Genomic DNA, 25,048 nt, shown 5'->3' on the forward strand with positions numbered 1-25,048 from the left:
ACCAGTCTCATCAGGAATGACACATTCTTCTTGGGCTGTCAGTGTTCTGAAGGCTGTGAGGACCCACCACAGCCCAGATCTCGAACCTGGTCCTTCCCTTCTCCATCCACAACCTCCTCATCCACCCTTTCCTGCACTGCCTCCCACCTAACCAACTTAGCTTTTTACAATCATAGGCCAGATCTTTGGGTCCTTCCCAATCCCCCAAGTCTAGCTCCCTTTGACTTCTTGGCTAAAGGGCGGCTTTATATTCTAAAGCCAGGCATTTAAGTGTAATTGCCAAAATGAAATCACATTGTGAAGGTTACTGTTTTCCCAAAGGGAAAAGAAAGTGCAATCTTTCTTGAAAAACAAAATAAAAACTCATCAGAAACAAGCCTATCCATTGGCACATAGTTTACTCCCTTGCATCTCCAAAATCTGGATATTGCAGATATGTAGGCAGAAGGCAGCTGTCTATTTTTTTCAATCTAAAAATTGAATATCTGATCTCACCTCAGCAGATTTCTTGTGTTCATTTGGAATTTTTGACTTGCTCCTATACATTGAGCCAGTAAGAGAAGTGGAAGCACCTGCAAAAGATAATTAGAAAAAAAATACTGAGACTTATTACCTGCTAATATAACTAAATGTCATATAACTAAATGTCATCCAAGAGAATATGAAAGACATGATGGAGAAGAACACAGCGATCTCATATATAACACTGAAGAAAGTGAAATTATAACCAAGAAAGCCTCATAATGGAGTTTAAGAACATTTCAAACATTTAGTACCTGAGCTACAATTAGAATTATAGGACCTATGGTTTATGCCCTCATACTTATCTTCCTTTCTAGAAAAGCACTATTAAATCATTAGATTTGGCATTTGTTGTTTACATAAGTGAAAAGTGAAAAACAAGTGCTATATGCTATAGAAACCCAATTTCCCCACCTATCTTATCAATTTCTAATGAAATTTAAGTGAATAAGAAAAATGATATCCCAAGCTTTCTTTCCTAAAATCATTATTTTTTAATCATTGAAGGAAGCATGAAACAACCTGTCCTCAAGTCAAAGAAGAAATCCTTAAGGAGTATAGATACAGAGGTTACCAGCTGTTGGCTGGTTCTACTCACTCTCATCTGAACTGTCACTGGTGCTGAAAGTTCTATGACGTTTCATTTTGGAGCATCCTGGGAAAGAGAACAACACTGAATGAAACAGTCAACACACACACACACACACACACACACACACACACACACACACACCCCCATCCCAGAGGGCGGTCAACACTTTCCTACAGATCCCAAGCAGCAGCAGCAGGCCAATCATACAAATCAAATGATTTATGTCAAGAATATTCTCAAATGATCTAGAGTGATGAAAGAAGAATACCACCAAATTTTCCAATACAGAGCGTGTCAAAGACTGGGTAAGGCCACATATTAGCCTTAGGAGGAAGTCCACTCAGCTGAGGATGAACAGTACACGATTGGCTGGAGTTTCAGATGTGGCCATATTACCAATGTCCACCCAAACAAAGGGGGTAGGCATGGGGCCCTCACCAGCCAGGGAGGAGCAGGAAAGGAAAAAACAGTAGCAAAGGCACAACTGTCAAGAACCAAGGTTGAAAGGCATGAGACATGGTTGGCTGAAGAAAGAAGTGAGGCATGTCCCACCTTGAAGAGTACAACCACATTGCTTTTCAGCCTGCTTTCTCCCTCTTTCTCACTTTATCTCTGTCCCCATCCCCAAAACAACTAGCCAAATTCAAAATTATATCTATATATACACTGCAAGGAATATTATAGAAAGCTCTCCTATATTGTCAATATACATAATGCTTTTGACTAAAACTTCAAATGGGTCAAGTGTCCTTCCTTGTGTGTGTGTGTAACCAATGGCAGATAAAAAAGAGGCCCCGCCTTTCTGGGAATACTCCAGCACTAGAGTGTAGGGAAAAAGGAGGGCACAGTTAGATACTTCAAGTCACAAAAGAAAGTGATATAGTCAGTAACTGATATTCTGTATGTGCCACAGTATACAAAATGCTACTAGGGCCAACCATGATTCCACAAGGGATAACGGTCATGGCTACTGCCTTCTAGCCACTCACAATCTACTATGGAGATAGACTGCTAACAAGGCCACTGTGAGCAATTAGGAGTAACAGAAACAAAACTGCATGTTAAAAAGCTAAGAGTTCCACTCCTGGCATGACAATGTGAAGAGCAACATGAACCTACTCCTCAGTGAAACTGAGGGTGAAAATTTTAAACAAAGAAACAAAAAAGCACTTATTTAAAATCTCTGGAAATGTCTTAAGATCATACAGCAAATGAAGAAGCATTTATTAAAGGAAACCTACTAAAACTCAGTAAGTATCTATAGTATTTGGGCCTAGACACACTCCCTTCATCCTGTCCCAGCACAGATGTCACTCACACCAGACTGGTACAGCCAAGAACACAGAGCTCCTTCTGCCCCAGCTCCCAGCTGCTAGGCTTTCTTGCTGTGAGGGACGGGACATCAGCATTTCTCACCCTGTCCCCAGCTACCTGTTGCTGAGGCTAAGTTCCAGAAAAGTATGGCTGAGAGGTGAGGGCTCCCTTCTTCCAGGTGGCCCCCTTCCAGGGATGGAGGCTATGCCTTGGGTATGGTGCCACCAAGAACACTGAAGCCCCAAATGCCCTGGCCCCAGCTCGTGGAATGGGGGTTCTACATTAGCACAGGCAAACCTAGGAGGCTTGGGGATGCCACTCAGAGGGAAGTACATCATTGTCCCCACCCACTGTACTAGAGCTGTGGCTGAGAGATTTTGCCTTGTGGGAGAAGCAGGCCACAGAATAAGGCCATAGAATAGAGGGCTCCAAATCTCTCCACTTCATTTGCAACAGTGTGGAAAAGTTGAGGTCTAGGTTGGCTAGCATGCTGGAGAGAATCAAGGAAATAAGACAGCTGGAAGGAACCATTCTGGGTTCTGAAGAAATCTCAAATATGGATTGGATCGTGGGAACTATCCCTTCAAAGGAGCTCTAATTTGAGTGGATCAGTTTGTGGAGCAATTTATGCCCCAGGACATTATTAAAAACAACAGAGCAATCAGCCAGCAATTAGTGGAAACTTAATAGCTGGGTGTGGTCAGAGAAAGAGACAAAAAGAGCCCTGCCAAAACTACTATCACCCTAGGATGACTGCGGGCATACCAAAGACTGCACCCCTAAGAAGCAACATCAACACTTCACACTGCAGAGCAAAAGGGGGGAGTAAATAGACTTCAATAAAACAATCCAGACAGACACTAAAGTAAAGAAGGAAATAACAATAAAGAACCCATGGTGGGGGTGCCAATACTCAGAGCTGCTACATTATCTAAAATGTCCAGTTTCCAACAAAAAAAAAATGAGACATGCAAATAGCAAAGTATGACTGATACACTAGCCAAAGAGCAAGTGACAGAAACTGCTTATGAGAGCAATTAGATGCCAGATTTAATAGGCAGACTTCAAATTAGCCATATAAATATGTTCAGAGATCTAAAGAAAACTATGATTATAGAAGTTAAGGAAGGTAAGAATACCAATAAAGAGATAGAAAGCATTAAAAAGAACCAAATGGTAACTCTGGCATTGAAAAGTAAAATAACTAAAATAAAAAATTCACTAAAGGGGTTCAACAGTAGATTTGAACTGGTGGAAGAAAGAATTAGTGAACTTGAAGTAGATCAATATAGATTATGCAAGCAAAAGAACAAAGAAAAAGATGAAGAAAATGAACAAAGCTTCACAGAAATGTGGGACACTATTAAGTGTACCAACATATATGTAATGGGAGTACTGGAAGGAAAGGAGAAAAAGCAGCAGAAAAAATAATGGCTGAAAGATTCCCAAATTTACTGGAAAACATTAATTTGCACATCCAGGAAACTTGACAAACTCCAAGTAGTTTATACTACTACTACTACACGCCCCCCCCCCCCCCCCCATGCAAAGAGATTCACTGATATATTATGGTAAAATTACTGAAAGCCAGACAGGGGAAAATCTTGAAAGCAGCAAGGGAAAAATGACTCGTTACTTATAACAGAACCCCAGTAAGATTAACAGCTAACTACCCATCAGAAACAATGGAAGTCAGAAGGCAATGAGATTAAGACATTCAAAGTACTCTTGTAGTAATGTTTGTACATAGTGAATATACTAAGAATCATGGAATTGTGTGCTTTAAATGGGTGAAATGTATGGTATGTACATTATATCTCAATAATGCTATGGGGAAAAAAGGGGACATAAGACTTTCAACAATAAAGATAAATTTAAATAAATAAATAAATAAATAAATAAAATTTAAAAAAGAAAAACTAATAGGATTAGCACAAGTATCAAAATCATTAATCAAAGGTCCATCTGTCCTAGTGTTAAAGTCAATTGAATATTGGGTAAAGGAGGTCAAAAATATGGTGATGGAAGGAGATTTGACGGGTGGTAAACGCACACTACAATATACAGATGATGCATTACAGAATCGTACACTTGAAACCTATATAATTTTATTAATCAATGTCACCCCAGTAAATTTAATAAAAAAAGGAAAAAAAAGAATTGAAACAGGAAAAAGAAATTGAGATGTAATTCACATATGACACTATATTAGTTTCAGGTGTACAACATGATTCAATATTTGTATATCCCCTTTTCACTTTGCCAGTTGGACCTATGTTTTTACTGGTCATTCAAGTGGAGCAAAGGAAATATCCTTTTAAAACTCAAGAAAACCAGGTGTCTGTCTTGAATCCTGTCAGAGGAAACAAATTGAAAAAAAATTGTATATATTGCAAAATGAAGAATATTTCTTTAAATAAAATGTTAACTTCCCATCACATAAAGTTTTCGTGCTACACTTGGCTCCTTGGCGCAAAACTTAAGCCATTCAAACACTCTTCTGAAATGCAAACAACAAAATACGTTTTATCAAAAAGTAATGTATAATTTAAAGTCACAATGAATGAGACAGTGGACAGTCACCATGGGAAAGGAGAAGAGGTGATGTGGTCAAGAACAGATGAATTGATAACAGAAGATGACCAGAGGAGAAACTACGGAGGAGTGTATATTGGTCTCCCTCTCATCATTGATGTTTCTCTCTCTCCCTCTCCCTTCCTCTCTCTGAAATCAATAAAAATATATTTTAAAAAATAGGTAAAAGACTTGAACAGACATTTCATCAAAAAGCAATACCAACCCTGGCTGGGTGGCTCAGTTGGTTGGAGTGTCTTCCCATGCACCAAAAGGTTATGGGTTCAATTCCTGGTCAGGATGCATACAGGAGGCAACCAATCGATATTTCTCACATCAATGTTTCTCTCTCTCTCTCTCTCTCTCTCTCTCCCCCCCCCTTCCTCTCTTTCTAAAAATCAATAAACATATCCTTGGGTGAGGATAAAAGAAAAGAAAAGCAATACCAATGGCAAATGAACACACAAAAAGATGTTTGATATCATTAGCCATTAGGAAAATGCAAATTAAAAGCACAATGGCTAAAGTAATAGTGAAAATTCAAATGGTTTTTGAGAAGATGTGAAGAAACTATATCACTTATACATATAAAATGGAACAGCTACTGTAGAAAACATTTTCGTTATTTCTATAAAATTCAAACAGGCAACTACAACTGCACTCCTGGGCATTTATTCTAGAGAAATAAAAATTTATGTTCACACAAAAACCTGTACATAAATGTTTATAGCAGCTTTATTCATAATAGCCAAAAACTGGAAACAACCCAGATGTCTTTCAACAGGTAAATAACTAAACCATCTGTGGTATATCCATACCATGGAATGCCACTCAGCAATAAAAAGGAACAAAGTACTGATACAGGCTATAACATGTAAAACAAAAATAAAACATGTAAAAAAACTTAGCAAAAACATTATACTTTGTTAAAGAAGTCATAAATACAAAATCACTTTTTTAAAATGATTCCATTTATATGAAATGTCCACAGTCCTCATATCTACAGAGAAGAAGTAGATTAGTGGTTGCCTAGGGTGGAAGTGGGAATGTGAACTGATTGCAAATGGGCACAAAGCTTCTTCTGGGGTGACAGAAATGTTCTAAAATTGGACAGTAGTGATGGGTGCAAAACCCTGTCAAATATAGTAAAATTTAATGAACTGTATACTCAAAATGAATTTTATAGTATGTACATTATATTTCAATAAAGCTTAAAAACACTTTAAATTATTGTAACATTTTACTAATGAGAAATTTTAAGGTAAAGTTAAGAAGAGTAGCACCCTGCTGGGCGTGGCTCAGCGGCTGAGCATCGACCTAGGATCCAGGAGATCGCAGTTTGATTCCAGGTCAGGGCACATGCCCAGGTTGCAGGCTTGATCTCCGGTGGGGGGCGTGCCGGAGGCACCCGATCAATGATCACTCTGTAATCGTTGATGTTTTAATTCTCTCTCTCCCTCTCCCTTCCTCTCTCTGAAATCAACAGAGATATATTAAAAAAGAGTAGCAACAGAAAAATTGTGTCTATTGAACATAACCTCCATATGGATAACTCAAGCTGGGATCAAAGGCAGCAAATGCCATAGAGGAAATATTTTTATTCTCCAAAAACACTCAGTAAAAGAAAGTCAACTGAGCATGGACCCTCTCTTCTCAGTTCTCTGAAAAGTTTGAGGAGACCCAAGACTTCTGGTGAGATATATAGTCCTTCTCACCTGAAGTTCTGGTCTTATGAACTTTGGCCAGAACAGTGTCTCCATTTTCTATAATATTCTGATCTTTAAGTGAGTTACCAAACTGTTCATGACTGAGGGAGGTGTAGATTTTTAAGAATCTGCAAAATTTGGTGTTTTTAAAACTATTATAGTAACAATCATTTCCTAATTATAGATGGCAACGAGAAATATTGTATTATCAGTAAAGAGCCAAGGAAACAGATTATATAACACCAGTAACACCAGCTTTGGAAAATAAGGAACTGGACTGCTAATGATTTTTAGCAAAGAAAACAAAGCAAGCACATTTTTGGGTCTGGGCTGTTAGAGTACATTGATCTCTCTGCCCATTTCTGTGACAGCACTGCCATTTTATTTACTGTAAGAAAAAGACAAAGGACAGTAAATATCAACAGAATTACTGTATGATGGTAAGTCTTTAGATCTGTCTTTATTATTTTTAATCACCACAACAGTCCTATAAATGTCATCACCAGTCATTTTAAAAACGAGGAACATCTTTTCATATATCTGTTGGCTGTTCGTATGTCTTCTTGGGAGAGGTGTCTGTTCTGGTCCTCTGTCTACTTTTTGATTGGGTTGTTTGGTGTTGAGTTTTATGAGTTCTTTATATATTTTGGAAATTAAACCTTTGTCAAAATTACTGTTTGCAGATACCATCTCCTACCTGGTTGGCTGGCTCTTTGTTTTGTTGTCAGTTTCTTTTGCTGTGCAGAAGCTTTTTACTTTGATATAGTCCCATTCATTTATTTTTGCCTTTACTTCCCTTGCCTTTGGGGTCAAGTTCATAAAATGTTCTCTATGACCAAGGTCCGTAAGTTTGGTACCTGTTTTCTTCTATGTAACTTATTGTTTCGGGTCTCATATTTAGGTCTTTGATCCATTTTGAGTTAATTTTTATACATGGGGAAAAACTGTAATCCAGTTTCATTCTTTTTTTTTTTTTTTTTTAAATATCTTTATTGATTTCAGAGAGAGGAAGGGAGAGGGAGAGACAGAGATAGAAACATCAATGATGAGAGTGTCACTGATCGAGTCTGCAACCTGGGCATGTGCCCTGACCGGGAATCGAACCCCGATCACCAGGATCCTAGGTCGATGCTCAACCGCTGAGCCACGCCTGGCCGGGCCAGTTTCATTCTTTTATATGTAGCTTTCCAGTTTTCCCAGCACCATTTATTGAAGAGACTATCTTTACTGCATTATACATGTGAACAACCAATAGATACATGAAAAGATGGTCAACCTCACTAGCAATTAGGGAAATGCAAATCAAAACTACAATGAGATACTACCTCACACCTGTCTGAGTGGCTATTATCAACAAGACAACAATAAATGTTGGAGAGCTTGTGGAGAAAAGGAAACCCTCATTCACTGCTGGTGGGAATGTAGACTGGTACAACCACTATGGAAAGCAGTCTGGCAGTTTCTCAAAAAATTAAGAATAGAGCTACCATATGACCCAGCGATCCCTCTACTGGGTATACACCTGAAACACTTGAAAACATGTATTTGCAAAGATATATGTGCCCCTATGTCCATTGCAGCATTATTTATGGTCGCCAAGACATGGAAACCACCAAAGTGTCCTGCGATAGAGGACTGGATAAAGGAGATGTAGTGCATGTACACAATGGAATACTACTCAGCCATAAGAAAGGAGGAAATACTGCCATTTGCAACAACGTGGATAGACCTTGAGAATATTATGCCAACTGAAATAGGTCAGTTAGAAAAAGCTAAGAACCATGATTTCACTCATATGTGGGATATAAAACTAAAACTCATGGACACAAACAGCAGTGTAGTGGTTGCCAGATGAAAGGGGGTAGGGGGTGAAGGGGGTCCTAATATATGGTGACAGAAGAAGAAATGTCTTTGGATGGTGGGCACACAGTATAATATACAGACCTTGCAACATAGAAACCCACACCTGAAACCCATATGTTCATATTAGCTATTGTCACCCCAATAAATTTAATTTAAAAAAAGAGGAAATTGGGGCTCAGAAATGTTCAAGTGGTATGCTTAGAGTCACATGGCCACCAGAGGGCAGAGCTGGCAGGTATATTGGGAATGGGCACTCCAAGATGGCCCTGAGCCCTGAGGTACACTGGCGGGATGACAGCAGGAAAGTTGCCTCTTCTAAGCCCAGACTCCTCTGCATGACCTTCCAGGCCCACAGTACTCTGGCTCCAATCTGTCATGCCTCATCAGTTACTGCTCCCCTGCCTCCTGCACATGCTCTGCCCTATGTGATTCCTGAACACATCATCTTGTTTCATACCTGCCAGCCTTGGCACGGGGCTCTTCCCTCTGTCTACAGTTCCCTCCATGTTTATCCTGGCCAGCCCATTCCCCCCTAACCCGGTCCTACCAATTTGTGGGATTTCCTCAGTGAAGCTCCCTAGATGCCCCTCTCACACAATCATTCACTCTTTTGCTTTCTACCAAAGTCTCTGACCGTGTAAGAAGCACTTGACATGCACTGTAAATATTCTTTACATGGTCAGCCCTGCCACTAGACCAGAAACTTCTTGAAAGCAGGGACTATGCCATGTTCATCTCTTACCTCCAGGTCTTAGCACAGTGTCCTGCATAGAGTAAACATGCAAAAGAGTAATAGACACTGTGGTGCCCCACCTAAGTCCCCTCTACCTAGCTAGCATATCCATCTCCCAGCTACTACCTGTTGGCTGCTAATGGCTCACAGCTGTCCCTCTCCCTAAGCGCTGGAGTCCTGCCAGGGAGATTTTACTCTCCCTGTCTTCTTCCCAGGAGCATCCAGCACCCCATAATTGTTCTACACTCCCTCAAACCAAAGAGGCTAAGGCTAGACTTTCCTAAGACCATATCCTTACTTTAGCTCCTTCCTCTTCCCTACCCTGTTGTCCTCATTCCCTTATAGGTTTCACCTGAGAGCACTCCCCCACTATATCAAGTAGGTTCAAATACTGTTTCAGGTTCTGCTTCTAGGCACCCCTACTTAAGAAAACATGTTAATCATCATTAAGTGGTACATTTTAAAAAGTAGAATAACATCTTTTGTTATGTAAAATCATAAATAAGTACAGTGTGATCTTGGAGTAACTTCATGATGTGCCATGATGTCTTACATTTGGATATACAATATTATTCAGCTGTTTATTTTCTAGTTCTCTATTCAGGGTACAGACTTTATGAAGGCTTTCTTTTCTTCCTTACCTCCCACAATGAGTTTTGGCAGAAATAAAATGTGCATCGGCCCTCACTTTGCACCCTTGGGGACAGTAATTTGATAGCAGTTTTCAGCTCTTATTCTTACTATAATCTCAATCAAAATGATTAACAGCAGGCTGATTAATTTTAACAGTGACTGCAAGCCAGGCAAAATACAAATGTATAAAGTAGATGCCTTTCTTGGGTGAAACTCCCTTTTAAAGGAGCATTGTCTGGAATTCAACCCAATGGGGTTATTTGGGACTGGAATCTAAGTCTGTTTTTTGTGGCTACTTGACTCTCCATTAATATTCCTACAGAAGAGTAGGCAGGCAAGGAAAAGTGATTAACTCCAACACAGCCCTTTCCTTTCCTTGTCTATGCCCCATGAGACATACTTCTGAAACTCACGGCCATTCAAGAGTCCCTATTCACTGCTCTCTATGGGACCATGCAGCAGCTTAAAAATAATTTAAGGCTCTACTTTAAACATAATTATACCCTTTGACCCAGGAATTGTACTTCCAACATTCATCTTTGAAAATAAATACAAAACACAGACAATAATTTGTGAACAAAAATGTGCATTAGACCTCCATAATAAAAATAATAAATGAAACCTAGCTATCAAACAAAAGAGGAATAAAGTATATTAATATTATAGCATTTCACTCAATCATTTAATCATGGGTATACACGGACACATTTATGTTAAAATGTTAAGTGGGTAAAACAGTATAAAAATGATTTTATAGTGACATTGCATCTATGAAATAAAATATACAGAAAATAGATGAAGGCCATAAACCAATTTACTAACATCAGTTACATTAGTAATACTGAAGTAGTGGATTTCTGGGGGATAAAAACATTCTCCAATTTTTTCCATCCTCCACATTTTTACAGTACACATATAGAGCATTTATAATTAGAAAAAATACTTCTAAGATTTTGAGGTACCTGTTCTTCTCAGTACCCACAAATGATGCAGTTGACCTGAAAAACTGAAACTGTAAAAGTAAGTGTCACTGTCATTCAAGATGGGCATTCACCAGAGCTTAAAAAAAATCCAGAAAAGCACAATACAATCAATCAGAGAAGCCTCCATATTATAAAGATAGTCCAAAAAGCACAAAATTTGCAGTTTGGAAAAGACAAATACCTAAAGCAGTGGTTCCCAATTGAAGGCAACTTTGTCCCCCAGGAGACACATTGCAATATCTGAAGACATTTTTGGTTCTCACGACTGGGAAGGGAGGTATTACTAGCATCTAGGAGGTAGAGACCAGGGAGGCTGGTAAACATCCTACAAGGCAAAGGACAGTCCCTTACTACGCACAGGCTTATTTGGCCCAAAATATTAATGCTGCCGAGGTTGAGAAATCTTGCTTTAAAAAAATGAAGCAAAAAATGACTGACTTGAGTTTATTCACCCAATCAGAGTTAAAGTAACAAAGGGGCACTCTCTAAAACCTAAAGGCAATTTTATCAAAAAGAAAGCAGGACTTTGAGCAATGCTTAGGGAACTTAGAGAACTCATCAGCTCAGGAAGTGGAACAGAATGAAAATGTAAACAAGGTCAAGAAGGACTAAGATAAAATCAGGGAGGATAATTCCAGGATGGTATTTGGAAGTAATCCTTAAGTAAAGAAGTATCTTAAAGTCCAGCTCCCTTAGGCTTTCAGGAAAATTTACTTCAGAGCCATTAACAGAGACAGATGTTGTCCACTGGTCAGACCAGAGCAGCAAACTTATATCCTTTAGGGTCAATTCTTGCCATGTGGGGAAAAAAACCCTCCCAGAAATCATAAATACTATAAATGTGTTTCTTGAGCTGATTACCTCTGCTTTGGGGTAAACAATACTAACCCTCTCCACGCTGAGACCATTTTAGTCCATGGCCTATGCTTTAATTCAGAATTCACCCCTCTCTACAAAACAATTCAATCTGCTTCAATATTATAGAAACAAAACTTCTCTTCAAGCCTGTTGGCCTCGACTATCTTTCATCTCTACCACATTTCAACAGTCCAGTGACTAAAGCCATAAATATCTACCTAGGGACTGAGTAAACAAAAAATAATCAGAAGAAAAAGAACATATCATACATATTTTACTGCTTTTCCTCACCCCTAACCAATATTTGTCTTTAAAAAAGAGATACCAGAAGTTGGAGTAGATACACTTTTCTGTACTTTCTAAAATACCTTCATCTCAGTCATCTTAAAGTTTTGTTTTTTAAAAAATTAAGACTTGTTATATGACTCATCAGTCCCCTGTGACGAGATGAGTATGGAGGTCAATTCTTCTCCAAAAGTCCTCAAGGAGCATTTAAGAAAAAAGAAGAAAATAAGAATTTACCTAGGTAGGTTCCTGCCACTGAGACAAGTATTTCTATGTCAACCACAGATGCCTGTTGCCAGGAAGCAGGCTTACCCCTTTAATATACAGACTTGTTAACAAATTATTTGGGAAATTCAAACCCCCTGAGGAGAAATCATCTTACATGAGAAGGCCAGCATAGGAAGTGAATTAAAATCAGGGTCTGGCAAACTTTTTCTGTAACAGACCAGATACCAAATATTTTTGGCTTTCTGGGCCATACGGTCTCTGTTGCAATTACTCAAATCTGCTGTTGTAGCATGAAAACAGCCATAAACAGTACATAAACAAATGAGCATGGCTCTGTTCCAATAAAACTTTATTGTATTGAAATTTGAATTTCATATAATTTTTTACATGTCATGAAATATTACTCTTCATATATCGACCATTTTAAAATGTAAAAACCATTCTTAGCTTGAAGGCCATACAGAGATGGCAGGCTAGATTTGGCTCACAGGCCATAGCTTGTCAACCTCTGGTCTAAACTGTAAGAAACCTTTTTTTTGGTTTTGTTTTGTTAATCCTCACCTGAGGATATTTTTTTCATTGTTTTTCATAGAGAGTGGAGGGGAAGGAGGGAGGGAAGGAGATAGAAACGTCAATGTGAGAGAGACACACGTCAATTGGTTGCCTCCAGGGGATGGGAAGCAAACCTGTGACCCAGGTACACGTCCTTGACCGGGAATTTAACCCTAAGCCCTTTCGTGTTGCAGGCTGATGCTCTAACCACTGAGACACACCAGCCAGGGCAAGAAACCTTACTTTTAACAAAATAATATTGCAAATTGGAAGCATACAATTGAATTACCACTCTCCTGATACCACCCCTTCCTTCCCAATCTCTCAGCCCACTGTTTGGCCCATACAAACCTCACTGGAAGGCTTTAGCCTGGATGGCCTATTCTGTGACGTTATCTTTTTTAAAAAATAATTTTTTAATTGATTTCAGAGACAGGAAAGGAGAGGGAGAGAGGGATAGAAACATCAATGATGAGAGAGAATCACTGATTGGCTGCCTCCTGCATGACCCCTATTGGGGATCGAGCTGGGGGATGTGCCCTGACCAGGAATTGAACCGTGACTTCCTGGTTCATGGGTTGACGCTCAACCATTGAGCAACACTGGCCAGGCTGTGACGTTATCTTGACAGATTTTAATGGTCCTAGCCCCTACTAAATTAAATCTGTTCTATGTCTTTTAAGGAAAAAGGCCCTAGTTCCAATAACTTTTAAAACATTAGCAGTATATAAGTGAAATAAGTCAGTCAGAGAAAGACAAGTACCATATGATTTCACTTACATGTGGAATCTAAAGAACAAAATAAATGAACAAACAAAACTGAAACAGACTCATAGACACAGAGAACAGACTGGTGGTTGCCAGAGGGGATGGGGTTGGGGAACTGGGTGAAAGAGGTAAAGGGAATAAGAAGTACAAATTGATAGTTACAAAATAATCACCCAGATGTAAAAGTACAGCAAAGAGAATATAGTCAATAATATTATAATAACTATGTAGGTGTCAGGTGGGTACTGAAAATATCGGGGGAAACACTGTGAAGTATGTGATTGTCTAACTACTATGCTGTACACCTGAAACCAATACAAAATAGTATTGAAAGTAAACTGTAATTGAAAAATAAAAAAATAAGGTACATATATTGAAACTAAAAAAGCATTAAAAATTAGCAGTACATTCTTTTTAGTTTATGTACATATATTCAACAATTTCAACTGTCCAGATAAATAAGTAGGTTTGGCACGTTAAGAATAAAAAGAGAGATTTTACAAAACATAAATCCTTTTAAGATAAAATATTTGCAAATTAAGACCTCTTAAGAATAAAGTAAATCAACAAGAATAGCTTTTACTATAGAACACATAAATCTTTCTCCAATGGAAATAAATTTATCTGCTGCTGTGCATTGCTTCTATAGTGAACTATTTACTCACATGTCTACCTGATTTAAAATGATCATGAAAATTTATTAGGAGAAAAAATAATCTTTATCCCAGGTTTTAGTAACAACAACAGGCATGTAAGCCTCACATATAAGGTCAAACAAACAGAAACAATCCCAAACTTACTGAGCAAGTTCAAATCCACCGCACACCAACTGTTAATACTGTGCTAACAGAGGGCAGGCACTACACTGGCCACCAGAGCTGAGAAATCAAGTCTTCCTTTGGCTCCCTCCCACAGAGCTAGGGCCACAGGACCAGGTGCACTAGACACGTCGTCACTATGGCTTGGGTGATCACAGCGTAAAACTGGTAACCAATGATGTGTTGCAAACCAAGAGAGGGGGGTTTCAGAGTTAATCCCAAAATCAATCAAGGTTGTGTGGATGTGAAGTGGAGGGGCGTTGCTGTTAAATGCTCACTTCCAGTCAGACACGGAAGCTAACATACAAAGGGAAATAGTCAGGACTGACTTTGAGGACAACAGAAAGTGAGAGAAAATAAAATGGCTACAAATTTTCCTCAGGAAAAATGAAAGGGGCAGGGCCATAGATGCCAATACAAGTTAACCCCCAAGAAAATATATCTAGTATCCTCAGCAGAGGTTTTCAATCCCCATTACACATTGGACTCATCTAGGGAGCTTGTAAAAATCCCAATGCTCAACCTGCACCCATTACCAATTTAGTCAGAATCTCTGTTCAAAGACCAGCTTTCAGATTCATTGTTTTTCTCTATTGTTTTTGTTTTCAGTTACATTAACTTCTTTATTTCCTTCCTCGAGACTTCCTCCTTGATCCATGGATTAACGAGAAGTGTGTTGTTTAGTTTCCAAGCGTTTGGAGACTTTATTGTAGTCTTTTTTTATCGCTAATTTGATTTCATTATGATCAGAGAACATACTTTGATTTCAATTCTTTCATATTTGTTGAGGTTTGTTTTAAGACCTGGGATATAGTCTATCTTGGTTAATGTTACATGTGTACTTGAAAAGTAAATATATTATGATGTTGTTAAGAGAAGCTTTCTATGTCAATTAGATCGGTTGATTGGTGGTACTTTTTTAATATCCTTGCTGATTTTGTCTACTGGTTCTATCAATTACTGAAAGAGGGGCATTAAAGTTCACAACTATAATTGTGGATTTGTCTATTTCTCAATTCAGTCATGTTGCGTTTTACTTCATGTGCTTTGAAGCTCTGTTATTTGGTGCATACACCTTTAAGATTGCTGTGTCTTCTGCATGGGCTGACCCTTTGAATAGTTATGTAGTGCTAGTCTTTGTCCCTGGTAATTTTCTTTGCTGTGATGTCTAATTTAGCAACAGTATTCTTTTGATATTTGCATGGTATATCTTTTCCCACCCATTTACTTTTTTTTTTTTTTTTTTTTTTGCAGGAGGTATAAGTGAATTTTTATTAGGAAGGGAAGTTGTCAAATGAAACAGCAGCAAATGAAGAGTGAATAGGAAACTCCCTGTTGTCACAGACACACAAGACCCCTGCCAGGTGACCCAGGAGGCATTTCAATTTGTGACCTGCAGCCCAGAATTATCAAATGCTTTCCCACTCAATGTAATACTCCAGATTCCCACCACAAAGGAACACATTAAGAACATGGAACCTTGCTAACCAAAAGGAAATCCCCAAAGAAAAGTAAGGGAGGGAATGTAGAAATTAAAAAGTTAGGTAAAACACTCTTTAAATTGTAATGAACTACATTTTCATATCTTCACAGTAATACAAAACACAGTCACTCAGAGAACTGGTTCAGATTATTTAAATACCAGGCACATTTTTAGTCCTCTATGTGTTGGAAGTTACTTGTTTACGTGAAATGAAGCTATTAATACTTTTCTACAGCAGTAACTGCACACCAGGAGGCAAGACAAATCAGGGACTGGAGCTTTCCCACAGCTGCAGTGTGAACAGACTATAAACAGCTGATTCCATACACATGAATGATAGCTTTGCTCTAGGAAATCCAGATGGAGTGGGGAATGGAGGTATGTACAAAGGTTTCTGGAGGGAAGGGGGTGGCGCCGTCTGCATTAGTTCTCAGCCCCCTCCACCACGTTGCATTCTTCCTCTGCACTGTCTGATGTCCATGTGAGGTTGTCCCTAAGCAGCTGCATGATGAGGGTGCTGTCTTTGTACGAGTCTTCAGTGTATTGCACTCTGCAACTGCCTTGTCAAAAGCTGTTTTAGCCAGTGTGAGGGCAAGTTTGGGGTTATTAAGGATCTCATAGTAAAATACAGAAAAGTTAAGAGCCAGTCCCAGACGAATTAGGTGTGTGGGCTGCATCTTTTTCTCAAAAGCCTCCTGGTAAGCGCCTTGGGAATTATCTATTGTTTGTTTTCGATCATCACCACATGCGACTTCAGCAAGGTACCAGAAGTAATCTCCCTTCATTTTCAGATAGAAGACCTTACTCTCTGGATTAGTTGTGTTGGCTATTAAATACTTATCCAACAACTCCAGGACTGTGGTGCAGATGGATCTCAGCTTCGATTCCACCTTCTCCCGGTAGTCCTTGATCAGCTGCAACTTCTTGTTGGAGGTGTCGGTCTTCTGCTCGATGCTGGAGATGACCCTCCAGGCGGACCTGCCGGTCCCCGACCATGTTCTTGTAGACCACCAAGAGCAGGTTGTGGTCCTTGTTGGAGAGCTCAGTGCCCTGCTCCGTCAGGGCCTTCATGCAGGTGGCCATGTTGTCATAGCGCTCAGCCTACTTCGCCAGCTTCACCGTCTGGATCAGCTCCGTTTTCTCCATGGGGACCAGAGGGCAGCAAGGGCGAGCACCAACTGGATGGGAGGAGGCGTGCGGAGGGCCTTCACGTCTCTGAGGCCACGGGAGTCCCACCACTTTGATCCGCTCCTGGCTTCAGCGGAGGACCCTGGTCCCCCCTCCCCATTTACTTTTAAGCTACCTATATCATTACATTTAATTGGTATAGAGTGAAATGTGTCTACTCCATCTTATCTGGAACAGGAAGTTTGCTCTCTGTACTATTTCTGCAATCCTCTCTACATTTATACATCTCAAAATCTCTTATTTTAAAACAAAAATTATCTCAAAAATAATTTACTGTTAAAAAGCATATGATATAAAGGGCATTTAATTCATGTTCCTAACATATATGGGAAGTATTAAATTGAGAAAGGAAAAGGATCAACCTGTGGACTTCAGATGCTCACTTGCTGCACTCTACTAGATCAAGGAAACAAACAGGCTAAGAAATAGGTAAAACTTACAGGCCTGGGGGTAATTGGAAGGCTGACCACCTATCTGTGGGCTGTTAGAAGGAAAGTCAGTTGGTAACAAGGATGTATCTATTTTTCCTTAGAAGAAAAATATTATCATACCTGGTGCTCCTGCTTTTTCTTTGAGGGTAAGGAGCTGTTTTTCCAGTATACTTGTATTTTCTAGTTTCCCTGTCTGAATTTTAGTTATTTAACTACACATTGGCATTTTCAAAAGGTTAACAGAGAGAATTTAAAACGTGTAACTTGAGAAAGAATAAAACTAATTAGTTATACCACTTGTCAGTTCTGCAAAAGAAATGATCGTGAGAAATTTGGAAAGTACTGACTAAAACGTGGCTTTCTGAGAATTAGTTGAGCTCAGTCACTTACACTGTTCACACTTCAGTACCCCAGGGAAGCCAAGTTTGGATACACACAAGTAGTCATTTAAGACAAAACAGCAAAAGGTTACAGCTGAATTGTTTTAAATGCTAACTGAAGGGATCACTAGAAGATCTAAGATGAGGACTAGAGAGCACAGATGGAAACTAATTATCTCCTATTGGTATAAGGAAACCATACTTCTACGTAAACTAAAAGCATCCCTACAGGAATATGAATCACAGAGTAAAGGAAACAGATTTTTCTTCTCTATCCATTTCTCCTATCATCTCACTGCTATTTTAATTATTCCAAGAAATAGAGTTTTACAAAAATGATGGATAAAAATAAAACTCTCAAAAATTTGAATTAAAGACTCATTGTTGCTTTGTGTGGAAAGTGACTACCTTGTAAAAAATACCTGTGAGCACAGACCACAGTTGACTGTCAGAGCAATGAAACTTCCCTGGATACTAAGCCTCAATATTTTCTTATCTGAGAACCTGCAGCTTAAATTCAGCCTTCGCGATCAAAGGCACATAAATTCACTTGGCCCAATGACTTGATGAATCTATGGAGAGCTGTCAGGCAAAGCAGATCAGGTCCACAGAATAACTCATTCATCTGTAATACTTAAAACTGTGGGCAAACTGTTGAGAATTGAACAAGGGACTAAAACACCCAAAGACACTCACTAAAGTATCTTTCTACACAATTGACTAGAAGACATCTAAACTCTACCTGACAGTGACAGGGAGCTCATTATCTAACAAGGCAACCCGTTCCAATTTTTAGACAGCTATAAATGAAGAAATAATTTCTTTTTTAAAATACTTTTTGTGCCTTTCTTTTTCTTCCTTTAACATTTTTTGTATTGATATTAGAAAGAGGAAGAGGGGGAGAGGGAGAAAGAGAGATCAGTTGCCTCTGACACTTGCCCTAACTGGGGATTGAACCTGACACCTTTTTGGTGTAGAGGACAATGCTCCAACCAACTAAGCCACACTGGCCAGGGCTCTTTCTTCCTTTTTTAAAATTGACATACATTTTCTCACTCTAACTCATTTTTTTAAAATTAAAAAACATTTTTCAATTAGTTCACATTCACTATTATTTTGTATTAGTTTCAGGTGTAGAGCATATTGGTTGGACAATCAAATACTTTACAAGGTGTTCCCTCCGATATTTCCAGTACCCAACTGGCACCATAGATAGTTATAGTATTATTGACTATATTGCCTATGCTGTGCTTTATATCCCCCTGCCTATTTTGTAAGTACCAATCTGTAGTTCTCAATCCCTTTACCTTTTGAACCCAGTCCCCGAACCGCACTCCCCTCTGGCAACCATCAGTTTGTTCTCTGTATCTATGCATCTGTTTCTGTTTTGTTTGTTCGTTTATATTGTTCTTTAGATTCCACATGTAAGTGAAATCATATGGCATTTGTCTGTCTCTGACTGCTTTATTTCACTTAGCATAATACCCGCTAGGTTCATTCATGCTATAGCAAATGGTAAAATTTCGTTCTTTTTTTATGACTGAGTAGTATTCCATTGTATATATGTACCTCAGCCTGTTTATCGACTCATCTATTGATGGGCACTTGGGCTGCTTCCATAGCTTGGCTATTGTAAATAATACTGCAATGAATGTAGGGGTGCATACACTCTTTCAAATGAGTGTTTTGGGTTTGAAGAAATAATTTTCTATGAACAGAAAAAAAAATCTGCCTTTTGACTTCCTGATTCTACCTCTATACTAGATTTGTACCTGTTAACAGGTTCAAAACTCTTCCTACCTTTATCCACAAACTATCTCTTGACCTTACATTATTTTTCTCTATTTAAAACTTAATTTCTTTCTTTCTCTTCTCTTGCAAACTCCTCAAAAAATAGTCTGTGGCTCGGCCAGGCATGGCTGAGCGGTGGAGCATATACCTAGGATCCAGGAGATCGAGGTTAGATTCCCGGTCAGGGCACATGCCTGGGCTGCAGACTTGATCCCCAGTTGGGGGCATGCAGGAGGCAGCTGACCCCCCTCCTCTCTCTTTCTCCTTCCTCTCTCTGAAATCAAAAGATATATTTAAAAAAAAAGTCTATGGTCTGTCTTCTCTTTCTTGCTCTCACTCACTCCTCAACTGGCTTCAACTACACCAGAACTGTGGGAAAAGTCTCCAGTCTGTGCATATTTTCCAACCCTCATCTCTAAGTACCTGTATGCTGCATTTGACATGCTGATCACTCCCTCCACTGTTCCTCTTCAAAAAACCACCTGGGTTTCCAAAGTTTTTTTCTGGGTTTCCTGTGTTGCTCCCTAATATCCTTTTCTTCCTCTAACCATCTTGTAAGTGATGTGTATTCCCAAAGTGCCCGACTGTATTACACACATTTATAGCTCCCAGAAGAGGTGGGGGGAATGAGAGAAAATAAAAGAAAAAAAATCTAAACCCACCAACCAGATACATCAACCTGGAGGATGATCAACACCCAGGCCACTATCTTCTCTCCTCCACTGGCTCTTCTTCCCTTCTACTGGTCTCAGTTGGCACCCTCCTCTATGCAGTCACGAAATCTAGAAAAACCTAACTCTTGTCTTTCTCTCACCCTGGAACATCCAATCAGTCATGAAATCCTGCCAAGGTAACATCTGAAATTATCTTCTAATTCTTATCCCATTTTAGCCTTCATTTTCCTAGTCTAGAACCTAATAATTTCCTGAAACAGAGATTACAACAGCAGCTTCCTAACTGGTCTTAGTACTCTTGGTCTTGTTGCCCTCAAATTCATCCTCCACCTAACTGCAAGAGACTTATCTGAAACACATACTGGACCATGTCTCTTCACTGCTGAGAGACTTCGATGGCTTCCCTTTGCTCCTGGGTCTTTATTAAGGTCTTCATCAAGGTCAACAAGGTTCTCTACAATGGAGCTGCACCTACTTCTGCAATTTTATCCTTCACCACACTCTGCCAGCTTTTATGCTCTAACATCTAACAATGCTGAACCTCTGTAGTTTCAACCCCCATGCTTTACAAAATCATACCACCTCTTCTGCCTGGAAGGCCCTCTTCTTACTTTCTCACTTCAAAAACATATACATTTATTCTTATAAGGCTTAGAAAACATATCACCTCTTCTAGAAAGCCTGCCTTTTCTGATTCAGACACAACTTGACAATCCCAACAGCAGTATGCTCTCAGAGTGACGTGTGTATAGCATCATCACTAACTTAAACTATTTTGTAACCACTGATATTAAAAACTCTCTAACTCAAATATGAGTTCCTACCAGATATGGGCTAGATTTTTAAAGGATTTATAATGGATGCTATTCTTCCTTTATCAGTTTGAAATCTTAAGCTTTAAAGTCATTCTAAAATGGTTCTCATTGGGGGTGAATTTATCTTCTAAATTGCTGGTTGTTAATTTGGACAACTGTCATGACTTTGAAATTTTTGTTTGCAGACTAACCTTGGAGAAAATTCATTTTCTTCCTTCTCCATTCACCCTCTTTCCATTGAGAGCTGCTTCCTCCCAGGATTCTCAGTCCCATCCCACCAACAGGGAGAAAAGTTCAGATTTAGGCAGTAAGCCAATAATACATTTGCCTCTGGCCCTGAGCCTCTCTTCTCTGCTCTCCTGTTTGCCACTCTGAATAGGAGTAGTATCTTTTTCTGTCTCTGTCCATGGGCAATCCTTGATTTCACACAGTCAGGGATCATTTCTTCCATTTACTGAATGTTTTGATCCTCATTATCTACAGAAATATAATTCCCAGCCATCCCTACCCTTTTCTGGATCTCGATTCCAGCATGCCAGTAACTAGGAGCCCATGACTAAAAATCTCCACTTTACTGTTTGATCTGTTTCAGGTCCAGAAATTTATCTTCTTGATCACAGATATGTCTAATTTTTAATTTCATCAATTATCACTTTGTTTAGAAAGGAGATATAAGTTTAAAGTATGAAATCAGAGCCATCTTGACCAGAACAGGTATAAATTTTACAAGTTCTATATAATCTTTTAGATCAGGGGTCAGCTAACTATGGCCCCTAAGCCAAATCTAGCTCACTGCTTGTTTTGGTATAGTCCATGAACCACAAATGGCTTTTACATTTTTAAATGGTTGAAAAAAAGCAAAATAATATTTTGTGATATATAAAAATCTTATTTCAGTGTCCACAGTTTTATTAGAATATAGCCATGCCTATTCATTCATGCTGTTCCAGATATCAACTGCTGTGTAACAAACCACTGTAAAACATAGTGGCATAAAGCAATCACCATTTTATCATCTCACAAATTCTTTGGGTCAAGAATTCAGATAGGATGGATTTTTTCTACTTCAAGATGTCTGGGGCCACAGCTGGGAAGAACAGCTGGAATTATCTGGAGGCTTCTTCATTTATCTGGCACCTTTGACAGAGATGACTGGGCTTAGCAGAGACTATCTCTGGAATGCACACATGAGGCCTCTTCAGCACAAGCGGCTTCAGGGTAGTCAGACTTCCTACATGGCAGCTCAGGGGCCCCAGCATGAATGTTCTAACAAACAAGGAAGAAGCTGCACTGTGTTTTATGACTTAGCCTCAGATGTCAATATTGAAGTAGTTACAAGCCCACTTACATTTAAGTGGAAGGAGACATAGGCCCTACCTCCTGATGAGAGTAGTGTAAAAGAATCTGCAGCTACATTTTAAACCTCCATTTATGTTCTTCATATCACCTAGTAGCAAGGATCCAGAATTAATGACTGACTTAAAATGTGAGGCACATTCAGTATCAGAGTATCCAAGTTCCAGAAAAATTGAGTTTCACAAAAGGACTGCCATCAAGGCCCTGAGTTGTGAACAATTTTAATACTTTCCTATTTGTTTCTGATCAGTCTAACTCTGAACATAAAAAACACATGAGTTTTTATATGTTAAAGGAGTAACTGAAGCCTTTAAGAAGAGTAATCCATATTTGTGTGATAGACAGTAAAAATGGCCCTAATTCTCTACCCTTACTTAATGACCTTTCAAAGTGACTTTGAAAGCTTCTTCCCACTCCTTGAATCTGTACTGGCTTTGTGAATTGCTTAGGGCAACAGAAAGTAGCAGAGGTGATTGTGTATTCATTCACACACTTCTGGGCCTAGGCCTCAAGAGACCTTGCTGCTTCTACTCAGTCTTAGAAACCTATTCAGCTACCATGAAAACAAGCCTGGGCTAGCCTGCTGCAGGATAAGAGATGTATAGCCTGGTGCTCCAACCCACTACCCGTGCCCCAGGTGACAGCCAGCTATCTTCCAAAGCAGAGCTCCCTGATGACGTATAGATGACCACAGGCATAAGGGAGACTGAAGAGCAGAACCACTCAGCTGAACCTAGCCCAAATGGTCAACTTGCAGAATAATGAACTAACTAAATAATTACTATTTTGAGCCACTAACTTTATTTTATTTATTTTTTTAAATTTTAAATTTTAATTTTTGTTTAAAACATTACAGATGTCCCCTTTTCTCTCCAATGACCCGTTCCACCCTGTCCTACCCCCCTTCCCAGTCCCTCTCCCCACCACTGTCCATGTCCTTGGGTTGTGCATATATGCATATAAATTCTTTGGTTACTCTCTCCCCCTCTACCCACCTGCCCTCCTCCATCCCTCTGACATTCGTTAGTCTCATCTATGCTTCCATGTCATTGAATCTATTCTGTTTATCAGTTTACTAAGTTCTTTAGATTCGATCTGGAAACAGCCCAAGTGCTCATCAGTAGATGAGTGGATAAAAAAGCTGTGGGACATTTACACCATGGAATACTACGCAGCTGTAAAGAATCTCGTACCCTTTGGGACAGTATGGATGGACCTGGAGAAAATTATGCTAAGTGAAATAAGCCAGGCAAAGAAAGACAAACATCACATCATCTCGCTTATACGAGGTGCCACTAACTTTTGAAGTGGCTAGGTATACAGCAATAGTTAACTGACAGAATTTAGAAGGCAGTTTTTAACTATAGAATGGAAATTTCATCACACACCGCAGTCCTACTACACTGAATCACTTTAGAGATTGCATTATTCTCCAAAGCAGGCACTACTGCTGGGCTCCACTGAGAGGGCACTCTAGCTAAAACCAAGATTACAGAGGGGTCAAACACCTGATCCCAAAGAAGAAAACTGTAACCGGCAGCCATACAGATAGCAAATGTCACTCCCTCTGCAAGTTTCTCATCCTACCTGATGAGAACATAGCTGTAGGTACCTTCTCACACAAGAGGTGAGTGGCACCTGCAATCAGAAGTTAACTAGTTGCCCTGGCCAGTGTTGCTCAATGGTTAGAGTGTCAACCCATGTGCCAAAGAATCTCGGGTTGAATTCCTAGTCAAGGGCAGGTTCCATGGGGTGGTGCAGGAGGCAACCAATCAATGTGTCTCTCTCACATTGATGTTTCTCTCTCTCTTCCCCTCCCCTCTTCCTCTCCCTCTCTCTCTAAAAAATCAATGGAAAAAATATCCTCCCGTGAGGGGGAGGGAGAGGGAGAGGGGAACATGGATGTGAGAGAGACACATCAATAGGTTACTCCCGCATGCACCCCGACCAGGGCAGGGATTGAACCTGCAACTGAGGTACATGCCCTTCGCTGGAAAGAGAGGGAAACAGGCAACTGTCATTCAATAAGTATAAAATTTCAGTTATGCAAGATGAATAAGTTCTAGAGAATTGCTGTATAACATCCTGCCTATTAATGATACTGTATTGTGCACTTAAAAACATAAGAGGGTAGATCTCATGTTAAGTGTTCTTATAAAAAAAAAAAAAAAAGAGGCACAAGGAAACTTGGAAGTGATGGATATGTCTATTACCTTGATTGTGGTGATGGTTTTACAGATATATGCATGTTTTTGTATACCAATTATACCTCAAGGTGATAAGAATACATTAGTTTGATAAGTGATGGATATATCATAAATTATTATTATTTTTAAAATATATTTTTATTGATTTCAGAGAGAGGAAGAGAGAGGGAGAGAGATAGAAACATCAATGATGAGAGGGTCATTGATTGGCTGCCTCCTGCACACCCCCGACTGGGGATCGAGCCCACAACCTGGACATGTGACCTGACCGGGAATTGAACCCCGATCGCCTGG

The 25,048-nt window shown here is 39.4% G+C and overlaps 1 protein-coding gene, 1 non-coding gene and 1 pseudogene across 3 annotated transcripts in view; 1 reads left to right on the forward strand and 2 right to left on the reverse strand.

The window, feature by feature from the left end:
• The window catches only part of JADE3 (jade family PHD finger 3), a 140,795-nt gene that overhangs the window by 69,506 nt on the left and 46,241 nt on the right, over positions 1-25,048 (reverse strand). For both annotated transcript variants that reach the window (XM_016218482.2, XM_087829518.1), the window contains exons 2-3: positions 1,121-1,177; positions 496-572 (exon numbers count right to left, since the gene is read on the reverse strand). In XM_016218482.2, the coding sequence (XP_016073968.1) occupies positions 496-572; positions 1,121-1,166 (123 nt within the window). In that variant the 5' untranslated portion in view covers positions 1,167-1,177. The remainder of the gene's footprint in view (positions 1-495; positions 573-1,120; positions 1,178-25,048) is intronic.
• LOC148090581 (small nucleolar RNA SNORA27) lies at positions 4,673-4,799 on the forward strand. Its single transcript, XR_015713771.1, has one exon. It is a non-coding gene; the product is annotated as a small nucleolar RNA SNORA27 (small nucleolar RNA).
• Positions 16,208-17,058, reverse strand: LOC107541443 (14-3-3 protein theta pseudogene; annotated as a pseudogene).

Source organism: Miniopterus natalensis, chromosome X (genome assembly GCF_054644295.1).
Source record: "Miniopterus natalensis isolate mMinNat1 chromosome X, mMinNat1.hap1, whole genome shotgun sequence".
NCBI classification, from domain to species: Eukaryota; Metazoa; Chordata; class Mammalia; order Chiroptera; family Miniopteridae; genus Miniopterus; species Miniopterus natalensis.